This window comes from Anolis sagrei, chromosome 2 (assembly GCF_037176765.1).
Source record: "Anolis sagrei isolate rAnoSag1 chromosome 2, rAnoSag1.mat, whole genome shotgun sequence".
Classification (NCBI taxonomy): domain Eukaryota; kingdom Metazoa; phylum Chordata; class Lepidosauria; order Squamata; family Dactyloidae; genus Anolis; species Anolis sagrei.
This window is the reverse complement of record NC_090022.1, coordinates 88,498,861-88,513,793: the sequence shown is the minus strand read 5'-3', so window position 1 is coordinate 88,513,793 and position 14,933 is coordinate 88,498,861. Positions and strand designations below refer to the sequence as shown.

Sequence of the window (14,933 nt, the reverse complement as noted above, 5' to 3'; positions counted from 1 at the left end):
GCTTTCATTGTGCTTTTCCTGCACGACAGGAGGTTGGACTGGGTGGCCCATGTGATCTCTTCCAACTCTATGATCCTATTTATATATGATTATATGTATAGTGCAGGAATCCCATGCTGTACAGTGGCTCAAGAGATGGGCCAAGACGCTCCCTAATTTTTTTTCAGTTGCTGTTTTTGAGCAGTATGAACTTGCTCCAGAGCAACAGTGATTCCCCTTTGTAATCGCTCCTTAAACACATGTCTGAAGTGCAAGAGAATGGTATATTGCCAGAATTGTAATTTCATCACCACCCATATAAATCAGAATATAGCCAAGTGCTTTCCTTCTCATTGGACGAGGAGGTCACTCTTGTGCCGTAGCTATTTAAAGAAGCAAAGCATTGGCTTATTCTACGCTGTATGAGAAAAAGCACTAATGCCCACAATATAGGAAATATACTTGAGTTTCCCGTATCAGAAAAAGTAACACTACAAAATTGTCTACAATCAGTCAAGTTTAAAAAACAGCAGAGCTCAAACCCAACTGCCAAATATCTCTGTGAGAAAACCCTGCTTCATGTATTCCTCTGGCTCAGTGGTTCCCAACCTTTGGTCCTCTGGGTGTTTTGGACTTCAGTTCCAACAATTCCTAACAGCTGGCAAGATGGCTGGGATTTCTGGGAGTTGAAATCCAAAGCCCCTGGAGGACCAAAGTTTGGGAACCATTGCCTGATAGAGGAATTGGGAGTAGTACCTATACTCTCATCATTGATTTGCTTCTGCCAACGCTTTGGCAAATGCTTCTTGATTGTTGCAGCATATTTGCATTACCAAGAACAAACTGTGATCTCTGCCAAGCTTTGTCTTTTCATCTGATTTTATCACATGCTTTTAGAGAAGGAAATACTAGCATGTGTCTAGTAAATAAGGAAAGGCAGCCTGTCGTCCATCCAATACTTTTAAACAAGCTGGCATTTGTGGTGGAATATGGAAAGAACCTGGATCAGGACTGTGAAAAGTAAAATGGCTTAGTTTTTCTTAGTATCTGTGTATCCCAGGAGGACAGAAGGAGCAATCCATGGCCTTTGGGTATTCTTTATTATTATCTGTTCTTTATTTCTGCCCTTCTACTTTTAAATATCATTTTCTAATTTTAAAAATACTAATTAAAGAGTGGTCCCCTTTTAGCTATATAAAAAGTAATAAACAGGTCCCAGTTGATCCTCACTACCATCATCATATATAATAGTAATCTTCCATATTTCTTTTCACGTCCAGTTGGGTCAAATACCCTTTCGTCATCCTTGATTGTTTCTTTGTTCTATCTCTTCTTCTCCTCATCCCATCCGGTTTGCTCCCAGCCTGTTCCTGCACTTCTTCAAAAAATTCTGTTGCCTTCTGCACTGATTTGAATCTAAATTTCTTTTGGTTGAATCTAAGATTCCTTCCAACTTCTCCCATTCTAGAAGGCTTTAATGGAAGGGAAAGATAGGAAAGGCCTTTCTAACAAATCAAAGGAAGAGGTAAGGTAGGATATACTTTATTGGAGAAATCCATTCCTTTTGATTAGGAAGAGGTTTTCAAAAGCAAAAAGAATTTCGAATTTCAGGCAGCGGTAGAATAGAAGTAGATTCAAAATTAGGCAACAAAGACAGCAATTGCCAGGATGAAACTCAAACAGGGCTGGCAGGTATTCGATTTACTGGTAGGAGAAAGATTACTTCACTTCCGTTATTTATGGAAAATCATAACTACAGGCAAACAGATACTGCAGTTAGTTCAAGTTTGTCACAAAATCTAATAGGGAAAATGTCTTCCTTTACTAGTACCAAAGAGAAAAGACAAAAGGGAGATTGTGCAGGTGGAAATTCAACATTCAACATTCAATATAAATTGGGGCAACAGAATAGGTCCCCTCCTGTGAGTCATTTGGGGGAAGTTAGTCCGTATTCTTTATTGTTCCTAAACACAATGGACAACACAGATCTGTCTTGGATTTAAAATTCATGGATGGTTATGTACAGAAGTAGAGAATTTGGACTGGAACAGCTACTTTTTTTTTCATAGATTAAGGGATGCAAACTTGCATGCACCTATACATTGCAACTGCAGGAATACTTAAGATTAAATTACAGTGACAGCCATTACCAGTTTAAAGCTCTGCCCTTTGGTCTGGCATTTGAATCCAGGATTTACACCAACGTTCTAGTTTTGCCAGTTGTCAATTTGAGGCAAAAGTGGTTCCCTTATTTGAATATTTTATTGAAAGCTGGGTGCAGATTAAAAGCAGAACAAGGCCTTGGGGTAACATTACAGTGCTTGCAGATTGATAGTTTCCTAATACATTTCAAAAAGAGTCAAGTCACAGCTATATTTGGGAGCAGAAATGGATATGTGGAAGGATTTAAAGGAACAACGGTGCATAAAATAGGAAATAATAAAATTGAGAAAGTTGAAGATGGTGGATTTAATACGTCTGGACAGAGTACTAGGAATATTAGTTTCAGAGTAACATCATTCAAGGAATTATGTTAGACTACTGGATGGAAAGAACTGTCAATATTCAAAATAGGAAGCCTTTGAACAAACTGCTTTACAACTAGTTCAAAAACTAGGCACCCCTTCCACTCATGAAAAATTGTCTTGAGAACATCCCAAAGATTATGGATTGCTTCTTCAGGCCTCCTGCAAATTAGAGGTTCTTATCTTCTGTGAATGATCTCATTCTAGGGAGGCTGAAGGAGTAATCTAAGCTTGCTCGTGACTGTATATATGAAAGAAAAGAAAGAAGATCATTTTTTGTCTCTTCTACTTCTTTCTCGGCTTTCAAAGTTATACTGGCAATTAAATATTTTGGAATGTTGCCCTCATGTCCTGATCAGCTGCTGCGAGAAAATACCCAAAGGTGGTGAATTCCTATAAGAATCCTTCATGGTAGGTTTCATCCCCTCATTCACACCCATTAGGAACGTGTCCACTCCTCAGGAACAAGTTCCTGCTTTAAAGGAACCACAAGTGCTACATTTCCTTCCCCAGCTACATTATTCTTACTTCATTCATGAGGCATGAACAATTTCTTGTTAACCATGTCATCAGTGGAAAAAGTGGCGAATTGAACCTCATATTTTATTATATACAGGAACTATAATCCTTTGTGTATAACTAATGCTAGTAGACCTAAATCCGAGACAGGAGAGTTGGTTTCTATGAGAGAACTTGATTTTTGCTAGCAATTGCTTAAATGAAAGATGCAGCAGGCATGAAGGAGGTTACACGGGACAGAAAAGGTCATGTTGTGGCAAAAAACGTATACATTGCTGTTTGCCTGTTTTTGGTTAGAGTCTGCAAAGGTTTCATCCAAAGAGAAACAATAAGGGAAAAAAAACAAAGGACAAAAACTTCAGGTTATTAACATTTTAATTATTTAGAACAGGACAAAAGGCGCCATGAAAGTGCTGGGAGCTGGCATCCTGTCAGATAGCAATGAAAGGTTTTGAAATGACAACACCAGTAAGTTCTCAAGCCTTCAAATGTCACAGAAAACTAAATAAAATATTATAGTTTTGTATCTTTCAATTTAGTAGCATGTTTCGTATTCACCGTTTGAAAAGAATGAAAAAAACATTCCAAGGCAAAAAAGCCATACACAAAACTAGCTTTTCACTTTCATACCAGCAATTGTGAGCATATATTAGAATGAAGAACATGTGAACACAACTTCGAATGAAGCAGTGCATTAGTTCAAATAAGGATTAATGTATCATTGCATAGTAGGAGAACTATGAAGATGGTGTTCTTATTGTCCTCAAAATAATAGTACCAGCCTAAGGAATCCTTTGAGTTGTAGTTTGATGTGATCAAATGATATCACCGTATTCTAATAAAAATATATATGCAAATAATGTTGCAATTATACTGACACATAACTTCAAGAAGAACAGGTACAACTCTCAAATATGTATTTTACATTGAGTTAGTGTCGGAAAAAAATATTTTCTCTTGGAATTAGGTTTACATTTGGATAGTGGTGTAACAAAAGAAGTCTGACATTTCTCTTAGGTGGAGCTGAAAAAACTACATTGAAGTTTGCACTACATTGCTTCTACATGGCTATTCCAGCAACGATGGAAGTCTTCAGCAAAATATGTGTGTGATTGCACCCTCAGGGCACTTGTTGACTTATTGTAGATCTCATATTTTGTAAGGTTTTATTAGGCAAGTACTACTCAATTGAAGTTTTGCCAATTCCATCCTCTGAAATATAGCCTATAGCAGCACCTGGTAGGCTATATTGTCTCCCATCCAAATATTAACCAGCGCTGACCTGTTTAAATTTCACAGTAAGGTGAGATCTGGTGCCTTTAGGGCAGGCCTGCACAACTTGGCCCTTATAAAGGGACAAGATTTCTTTTAAAAACTTTTACAAGCCAGTCCTGCCTCCCTACCTGACCAAGAAGACAGATATGTGAAGGGGACCAACAAAGGGGAAGCCTAGCCCTTTACATGGGCCACAGGGAAGCCCTTTGCAGGCCACATCTGTTGTGTATCTGTTGCAGGCCACATCTGCTTTAGGGTATTACAGGTGAAAATGTGCTATTTTCATTTTTGCACACACTTAGGACTGGATATGAACGATAAGAAACCCAGTGCCAATGTGTGGATCTTTAATATAAGGAAGGCACATAGATTGACAAATTTCAGTTTTGTTTTCTAAGGATCTAATAAGAGATGGGCAATAATGGCTCTCAGTATGTTCTTGGACTGCAGTACTTCCCATAATCTCTCATTCTTGTGCAAGGTACTTAGGACTGGCAACAGCTGTACACCAAAGAACATCTGGAGAAAATAGTTGCCCCCTGCTAAAGTAGTAAAACCTTTAAAAACAAATTCAAAGCAAACACATTTTTCTTTTGTACCTTAATATTGTATACCTGTTGCACAGCATCTGAGCTGCAACACAACTGGAAAACTGCTTGGTTATGCCAAAATGTAGGCATATACCACGTAGTGGCATGCACTGCAGCATAATTTAAAGCATTAATGCACTCAGCTGCTGTAAAAATGTCAGTTTCACAAAACAAAGATACATATGGCACTTCAATAAGCATGTAACATTATTAGACCACTGGGGTTCACATAAGAAACAAAGTAAGCAGCATGCATAAGGAGAATGTTTTAGTTCTTTTGAATCGTAAGTTATTTTTTCATGTTAATTCCTTCAAAGAGGCTTATAAAAACTGAAAAACATAACTGCATGCTAGTTTTGAATCAACTAGGTTTTAATCCCAGCTGAAATTCTTTCTAAACTCAAACTACAAGGTAAATGTAGTAAAGCTAATCAAAAGTAGTAGAACAAAATTACAATATGCTTTTAAAAACCCAAGTCCAAAACTCTCCAAGAACGAAAAAAACTGAATGCAACACAAACACACAATGGTGTATGACAATAAAAGATCCTTTTATTATAAAATCTATACAATGAAATGCCAGACATAGCAATCATTTATATCTGGTTTATTTATATATATATTTATATATATATATATATATATATATATATATCCACATATATAGTTCTTACTTACAGCAAAGTAAAACTATGTTATATCACAAAATGCCTAACACTACCATTTATTGCTCAAGAAGAATGGCACAACACACACTCTCTGCATAAATGATGCCATGCTAGCTAAAGTACAGAACAAACAGCCAACCACTGCAAAACACACAAAAGCCTTTGTTAATAGTGAAAGTGGAACCAGTCTGATCACTCACTTTATAAAAATATTGGAATCATATAGATTTAAGCATTATAAAGGAGGAATATATTATTTAAAACATTTAAATAGTGCATATTGACATTTTGCATGTGGTATATAAAACATTCATGTACAACACTATACAGTACACAGAAGTTTCAATGTTTAAATGCACCGGTGTCTGCAGACAGATAGAAAAGTAAGTGAAGTGTACATTGCACAATGAAGCTGAGGAAAAGCCACAAAAAATTCTCCAAATTAATGTCCAATTCTGCAATCCACTACAGTCCACTAAAAACCCCTTCTATTTGTGTAAAAAGGTAAAGCATCAGAATATAAAGTCATTTTAGAGCTCTTTTGGGTTCCAAGATTACATGCCTACAATCACAGTAAAAATAAGAGACATAGCAAAGGCATAAATATGGAGTATTGCAAACCTACTTTCTATCTAATTCATGTTAACCCATCAACCTGATGGGTTTACATGCTAGCCGCCGATATCACAGATGCTCATTTTTGGTCTTTCAAAAAGCAGTGAGAAATAATATGTGTGCTGACATTAGCTGTTTGTAACACATGCACCAAATAGGCACGTGCAAAAGCATGGCCACAGTACAAAAGATCCCCAAAGGAGCCCTGTTACACCCTTGGTGCTCAATCCATTCTTACCAGAGGTGCAGTACCTTGCTACACATAAAGGGATCCCATAAGACCAGCTACTCCTTTCTACGCAGTGTTCACACACAGGCACTCTTGTTTATTTGGAAACCCAGACAAGTACCATGAAAAAGGCCGCATTCTATGGAGATCCTTTTATGTATAGATACCATATCTGAAGTAAGACTGGACAGAGTTCTTCAGATTATGTAAATTTAAAGAAAAAAAAAAACACATTAAAGGCTGTTGTGTCATCTATAATAGGCAAAGTAAATGCCACCAAAAATGGTTCTGTTCTGAAGCTTCATCATGCAAGAACCATATGATACTACTTAACGCCACAAATGTCACATCGCTTTTATTTCCATGTTTACAACAGTGACATAGCAGAACTCCTTTCAAAGCTGGCTCTGTCCACCTTAAGTCAATCACATTAATTATTTTGATGTTAGCCCTTGATAAGTTTATTTTCAGATGCAGCAGTTTCCATAAGTCTGCTAGTTTGTACACATCTGAGCACCAGCAGTCTCTCCTTTAAAGTTAAGATGCAACACCCAGTTGAGACCATTCACTACATCACCATTAGCTGCTAAACAGATAGCTGATAAATTAACAGTAATGTTAGTCTTGTAGGCAATACGTGATATAAATGTTCAGATATTTCCAATTCCTAAAACAGGACAATCAAGGTCACTTTCTGGTTTGTCCACTGTCATCTGAAACTGAAGAGCAAACAGGAACTTTACGTTTCAACAGCCGCAGATCTCAAGCCATTCTATTACATGACAGATGCCATTTGAAATCAAAGTGATTCCTCAGCAGTCCTCTGAAAGGCATTTCAGTTCTGTCTGGTGTTCAAAAACACGGTCATGTTTTCAATCGCTGTCATTGTTCCACATAATAAAAAGGCAACAGAGGAGTTCAATGAAACACTAACAAATGCAGATGAAACGAAGTTAGCAAGTCCAGAGTTTTGTAATGGTTCTAGTCCTACAGTCTTTTGAAAAGAAGATGCATTTCAGAATTTTTTAAAAAAATGAAAAAAAAAACTTTGCTGAAGTTGGACAGAGCAGTCTTGATTTAAGATTCTCATTCACTCTCTAGACAGGACCTACTTGCCCTTCAAATGTGGCACCATAGGAAAGTGTACAAAAACTGCATTCCTTCAACAGTGCAAGACAAAAGAAAACACCAAACAGTACAAGAGACAGCATAGGAAACCAATCTTTCACTGTTATGAAGAAACATTATTTATATTTATTTTGAAGGATCCTGTTTGCTGATGAGGACCTCAAGAAGCCGGAGTTTGGCTTTCACTTTCTTATACTCTCTGTACTCATCAAGCATGGGAGCACGTTCTTCCTTCTGAACATTCCTGGAAAAAGTCAAAAAGAGTACAAGATTTTAAAAACTAATCCTACCAGTTATTTTGAAAAATATCTTGAAAAGTGTCTCTCTTGATCTTTTTCCTCCAGAGGAACCCTTGAAGAAATTTTCAGGTTTCAGGAGACCCCTGCATAAAAAGCATTGTCACTATACTTGAAAAAAGTTAACATTTTCCCAATTATGATCTCTCAGAACAAGTGTCATGTTGCCACAATCATTTAAAAGTTGGGTTTTGTAATGTATTTCATGAAACCTATCTTTGTGTCAAATTTCAAGTCCGATAATAATTACCATCTATAGCAAGTTAAAAGTGTCTGAAACCAAAATTTGCTCCCTTTTTTTTGGAGGGGGAAGGGGAGAACACATCCAGGCTTGTTTATGATGTGCAACTGATTTGTAAATCTATACTGCAGTGCAACAGAATCCTTGCCTTTACACATTTATAGCACCATCTACTGGCACGGGAGACTGCATAAACATGGAGGAGATATCTTGATTTGGCTTTATTCTAATGCCTATACTATCTTAGCTATAATTCTGGGGAGAAAACTGATAGGCAACTTTGATACACATCAACCCACTTTGTCAAACAAAGCTGAGATTTCTAAGTTCAGAAGGCCAAGTTTTATTCCATTGCTTATCTCAAAAGTAGATAAGGTAGAAGGGCCTCAAGTAGAAGGGGTCTATAAAACGACAAGGTGTCCTTTCCAAATTTGTATGAGTTCCCTTGTCACTAGCTGATTCTCAGAACCTCTACAAAGTTAGTCCCGCCTCAGTGGCCATAGCACTGTCTTGTAGTATTTCCAGCTTTATTATTATTTTATATTATTATTATTATTATTATTATTATTATTATTATATATTATTATTTCTTGTAGTATTTTCAGCTTTATTAGAATATTTCTATTTCTATCTTGTATCATGGGATCTTAGGGCACCACAAAAATAAAACTGCACAGAAATTTTTTAAAAGGCCCGCTCATGTCCCAGAGAGGGACTTCTTCTCTTGAGGATCTTGGAGCCTGGTCAGGCTCACATGGGCTTTAAACAAATGAGAACCAGGAACTGTGCCAGGGAAATTAAAATTTTAAAGTGACAGCTTAATGTAAGAGTTAAGGCTAAATCATGTTATCTTGGTCTCTACAAAGTTAAGAAACTGAAAGTCTCATGTTTAGTTTTAGTAACGAGCCATGTCACTAACTCTGCTTGCTTACAACTGTGCCCTACAGGCACCCACATTTTTCTTTGGTTTTTCAGGCTCAAAGCCAGACAATAAAATGCAGTAGGCACCGGTCAACTCACAAGGCGATCTCTCTAGCAATACAATAAAGCCGAAGTGCTTCTTCTAAAACAGTGGTTCTCAACCTTTTTTTTTACTCATGGAACCCCTTTTAGAATAAATTTCTATGGCAGAGCCCCTTAGGCCTGCTCTATGTCTTACAAGTTCATGGTCTTTAGTAATACTGTTATGAGAAGAGGAAGAGGGGATAGATAAGTTAGTAAGAAAATGTAAAGTAAAGAGAGATCTAAACAATTGTGCAATGCCCATGCAATGAAATTATATTTTAAAAACTTTTAAATTTACCATAATATCTCAATATATTCAACTACCACCAATACACATGATACTGTCAAAACTTCACCACATATAAAAATTCTTCCGAAGTTTAATAAATCAAACCATTTGCATTACAATAGAACTAGAGTGTGCTGTAGTGCAATAGTAGGCCTAAATGAAAACATAACATAAAATAATGTATACATTTTTAATGAGATACTGGTGGTTGCATTTTTTGCACAGTTCTCTAATTTTGATTCTACGTTTTGTTTCTCATTCTTTAATTTCATTCAATTTTTATTTTATTTTGCTGAAGCAGCTGGGGAGCCACTGGGAACTACAGTTATAAGGAAATACCAGAGTAACACAAGGTGGAGAACTTTTGTTGGTGCCAAGCACTCCATTCTCCACATCCAGATCTGAGCCTGAAAATGCAAGGCAAAGACTGGGTGAATAGGGAGAGTGTGTTGTAGGACATTGAACATGGAACGCTCTATGCATTCATTTCTATCTCTGCAGATTTTATATACATCTTTTGACTGCAAAAAGCACTGTGCAACAAATCTCCAGCTTCATCGAGCCCTTTGCATAGAACCCATTCCTAGATAATAAAAAAACAACAACACCAGGTCCTGGTAATTTTCCATTAGGTACTAAATGTACTCATTTATATTCATGTTAATTAGATCACTGATAATGGTTTTGCTGACCTTATTAAAATAGTGGAATTTGTTATGTTTCAATTAACACACTATTAGCGTATTTCCTGCTTTTGTCAAAGGAAGAGAAGTGCATTTTTTCCTTCTCATTGTTTCCATTAACAGCGAACACTTAATCTAAACAAGTACTGTAAACCACACCAACCTTCCATTCTGTTGATAAAACGCTTCTTCAAATTCCCGCAGTGTTTTACGTAATTTCTTTTTTTCAGCTCTGGCTTTCCAAAGTTGCTCCAATAATTCAGGCCTAGAGAGAGATGGTTAAGAAAATGCATTGGAATATCAGAGTCGCTGTGCAGTATATCATCCCTTAAAGAAGCAATAACATTTTTAGATAGTAAGTAACTTTCGCTGAGGAATTAATTTTGTTGAGAAGTCACTTATGATCTAATGAATGTTATTAATTTCTTAACAAGTGTGTTTCAACAGGGAAAATGTTCCAATGATTGCTGTTAACACTGAGGAAAGAACTATATGAAATAATTGTGCTGAATGAATAAACCAGAATAGTATTTCATATGAAATCACTTGCATTTAATGTTCTACTTCATACACAACTATAACCCACAATTTTATTTTGAGAAACATCTATGAAATTCTGAATGGTGAATCTGTGCTCACACCATCCTGCCTACATACATGGAAGCTGCGCGTGTGCTAGAGAGGCGAAGTTCCCGAGTCAACTTCTCTTGGTTTTCTTCAGCATCAGACTCTGAGTTTTCAACAGGGCTGGTAGTGATGGATGGTGTTTGAGCATTCGATTTTAAGGTATCAGTAAACTCTGAAGAAAGCTCTCCATCTTCCTCCTCCTCCTGGAAGATAATAAAATAAATGTAATGGAAGAACATGCCATTGCCTATTTCATAAAGCTAGCAATATACCCAGAAACATTTATAGTGGTTCCACTATAAATGCATTTATTTTCAGATTTCTATGGCACTTTTGAAGGCACAGAGGGAGGTGGAGGAAAACATTACTGAAAGGGAAGAGATGCTTTCACTTAAGTGCAAATGTACTCCTCGGTCTTTAATATTAAAGCTATTGTCATATTTGGAGACTCAAAATACCTTAATCTCTTCAAAGAAGTGGGCTGTTTCTCCTTCAATGATAGGCTGTAATATCTGGCCGCGCCTTTTGGTTGATGGTGATCCCTTAAACAAAATTGCAAGGCATTAAACAAGACACAGGAATGATACTGCTTTAAGTTTTGTTCCAGTTATTTTTAGAATGAATATGCAGCTTTATTTTCTGCCCTTCCCTATGTTAGCAAAATGGCACACTGAAACCTAGCCAATATCTATCTTCAGGCTACTGTTAACACCATAATAAGTGAGAACACTAAATCCTACGCGGCTCTAGTGCTCTAGTGCCAGCTACTGCAAATGAAATCAAACTGCTGTTTTTACAAAGAGTCTAGAGAAAGATCATCACTTCTAAAAATTATACATCCTTTCGTAACCAGTGTTGATTAATGTTGGCAGAGAAACAGATACATATTTTTTGTGGCTAACAGAAAGAAAATGAAAGAACCGAAGCTGATGTATTCACTAGTTATCCAAAAGCTAGACATCAGGTAAAATTAGCATGAAGGATTAAACAAAATCCCATCCAATACTTCACTGCCCGGCTCCGGACACAATAACTACAAATTCCTCCAGAAGGGAAACAGAGCAAGACAATTTTCATTGTTGGGATAGGTTAACACCAATCAACTGGAAAATCTTTGAAATACAGGTTTTTAACTTACAAGGATGGGAGTGATGCTCGCTCGAGTTAACATTTGCTTCACAAGCCTGTATCTGTCATAGAGGGGTTTAACAACATGCCTTTCTTCTCTGGAGACCTATAAGAAAATTGAAATTGGTTATCTAACAGTGAAAATGAATAAAATAGACTGCCTCCTATAGTTAGAAAATACAATAATAACAACGAACAACAACAACTTTATTTTTAACCCACCCCCTCTCCCCGAGGAGACTCAGGGCAGCCTCCACAAGTAAAAATGGCAAACATTCAATGATGGTACAAGACATAATAAACAACTGACAGACAATTAAAGGAAAATCAATAAAAATCATATAAAACATATAATATAAAACAAAATTACGCAGATTTGAATGCATATAAAATATAGGTCTCCATAATTTAGAATCATCTGTTTGTAGAAAGAAGAGGAAGAAGACTTGCATTCTCTTTTGAGTACTACAGAAATGTTTACAATTAATACCAGAAACTAGACTATGCCAGCATGTATTGAACACTATGAATGAAGAGCATAATTTGAGTGTAATGTGAAAGACAAAGGTAAGCTTGCTTAGAAGTTGCAGGTGCTGACAGTTAGCACATTTGCTGAAGCTAAGAAATATCTGAATATATCCATATCTGCAAGTTATCATGGTTATCAATGAAAAACCACCACTAAGAATGTTTCACCCCTTTTTTGCACTCACTCCGTTACACAAAAAAAGGGAAGTGAAATCTCAGTGGAATATCAACTGAAAAGAATGTTTCCCACCTGGACAAAAGTTTATGAACTGATAAAGAGATCCCTTCATATTTCAATATTCAATGCAGAATCTTATCATAGTGTGACTTCAAACAGATAGGAAATCTCAGGATAACACGTTAGAATCTGTAGATTGCTTAATCAATAGTAATAGAAGAGGAATTTCCAAAGTGGGAACCAACTTTTATAGAGTACTAAGCTGAAACTCCCTCCCTTAAATCCTCCAAGGCAGAATATGCTACTGTTGAATATACATGGATGAAAACACTTGTCCATCCATGGTGACAATACCAGAGGCTCGATTACACATTAAGACAGAATGTCACGGGAAGCTAAAATTAATGTATTTTTAAATGGTCCTGATTTTTAATATTGAAACTATGCCTCAAACTCCACTGCTATCCAAATTCAGACTCGTATACAAAATTACTGGTCTAAGAAGGGACCAATAAAGCATTTAAATAGCTGTTGTTTGATTCTTAGTTTGGGCTTGAACACAAAACATAGTAAACTTGCCATTCTGAGTTATAAACAGCTACAGGGTGGAGAGAATACATGAAATATTACCGGGCGTCCATGCTGACTTTCATAGTATAGGAGACTTTTTTGGAGTGATGTTTTTTCTTCTGCCAGATGATCTTTTGTCATTTTCTGTAGTGGAACAGAAACAGAAACATTTCACTCTCATCAATATATGCTCATTTCTGAAGCTAAAACAATTTTTTAAATCTTAAAGTGGTACATAAAGATGGACTACAACCCAGACAGCTGTTCCTTTTGCATGAGGATTTCCTTTTGCATGAGGATTCCTCAGAGGTAGTTTTGCCAGTTCCTTCCTCTGAAATAAAGCCTAGCGCACTAGGTATTTATTTGTTGGCAGTCTCCCATCCAAGTACTCATTGGGACTAATTCTGTTTAGGTTTCAGGGTCAGACATAATCTGGTGCCTCTCAGGTATTTAGACTCACTATAAAACAATATTTACCTTTATATCCTCTGGTAAGCATCTTTCAATTCGTTTTTCCTTCAATTTTTTAAAAATGAGTTCGACGGTGGCCTCCTTGGTCGGCTTCTTTTCTTTCTGTGCAACCCGCAGATCATCTTCATTTTCTTCATCTTCATGATCCAGAGATGAACCAAAGCTTTTTGGAAGAGTGTTGCTTCGTGGACGCGCCTGAGGTACAAAGTCGCCATCTGAACTTCTGTGCTTTGCATCTAAAAGCCAGGGAAAAAAACCCAAGTTAAATATCATGTTGCATTATTACCTTACCCAGTCTAAAAGAGAAAAGAGGATTTTGATTTATGTGTATTAAGCTATTTTGCAGGTGCATAACATGTTAAGATCCAGGCCCACTGCAATATAAAAACTATTTACAGTGTGTAATCCATATTTAATTTACTGGGGTTAGGGGTATAGGACCCTCACGACATTGGGGAAAACGTGAATAAAAGAAACACCACTTTTTAAAATCAGAGACATCAATCTCCAGTAATCTGTAGGTCCTCCAGTGCAACTCTGCTTCAATCTGACAAAACTGCATGGGAGGACTGGCAAAAACATAGAGAAGCATACTCCCTAGGACTGCTTAGGCTCCCCATCAAGAGTATGTGATCAACTTATAACAGAAGTTGATTCTAAAGCCACACAGAAATCTGCAAATATTCAAATCTCCCCCAAATTAAACCCACAAATGTGGAGAGCCAAATGTATAAGGTATAAGTCATAATTGTGGTGAAAGGTCAGATCCAGGTTTCTCTCCCAGGATACATGAGTTGTTGTTTGAAAAGAGTAATCTCTTACCTTTTATTTGCTTCTTCAATTTGGTAAGCTCCGTCATCCATTTCAAAACCTTTGGATTTGCTGCAATATCAGAATACGAGGGCTGCAAAGATAGATAGATAGATAGATAGATAGATAGATGTGTGTGTGTGTGTGTTTGTGTGTGTGTGTGACATTAATATCCTCAAGCAAAGTATGGAACTCAAACACTGAACAAAAGATATCTGACTTCATCATGGGAAAATCATGTCCTCTCTTCCCTTTGCTGGTCAAAATGCACTATGATTTCATCAAGTCATTTGGAATCAGGTTCTCTCAAGGATGATGATGATATTTATGTATATCCCACTTTATCTCCCCAAAGGGGACTCAAATCTGACATTCTCCTTGTATCTTTGCCTGGTGGTCTTAAAATGGGGTATTATTGGTGATACTATATTGTCCAGGGGTCTGCTATGAAAAAAAGAGCCTGTAGTGTAACAAGCTCATATTCTATGGTGACATCTATGTGATAATATCAGACAACCACCTGTAATCCTAACTTTTAGGAACCTGCTTAAGGAGCATTTTTCTACTCAAGCTTTTCCT

At 36.8% G+C, this 14,933-nt stretch overlaps 1 protein-coding gene across 3 annotated transcripts in view; it reads right to left on the bottom strand.

Moving 5' to 3' along the window:
• Window positions 1–3,380: 3,380 nt before the first annotated feature.
• The window catches only part of FAM13B (family with sequence similarity 13 member B), a 54,589-nt gene continuing 43,036 nt past the window's right edge, over window positions 3,381–14,933 (bottom strand). For all 3 annotated transcript variants that reach the window (XM_060765354.2, XM_060765352.2, XM_060765353.2), the window contains 8 exons: window positions 14,367–14,448; window positions 13,551–13,780; window positions 13,134–13,217; window positions 11,808–11,903; window positions 11,128–11,211; window positions 10,700–10,872; window positions 10,206–10,307; window positions 3,381–7,772 (listed from right to left, as the gene is read on the bottom strand). In XM_060765354.2, the coding sequence (XP_060621337.2) occupies window positions 7,655–7,772; window positions 10,206–10,307; window positions 10,700–10,872; window positions 11,128–11,211; window positions 11,808–11,903; window positions 13,134–13,217; window positions 13,551–13,780; window positions 14,367–14,448 (969 nt within the window). In that variant the 3' untranslated portion in view covers window positions 3,381–7,654. The remainder of the gene's footprint in view (window positions 7,773–10,205; window positions 10,308–10,699; window positions 10,873–11,127; window positions 11,212–11,807; window positions 11,904–13,133; window positions 13,218–13,550; window positions 13,781–14,366; window positions 14,449–14,933) is intronic.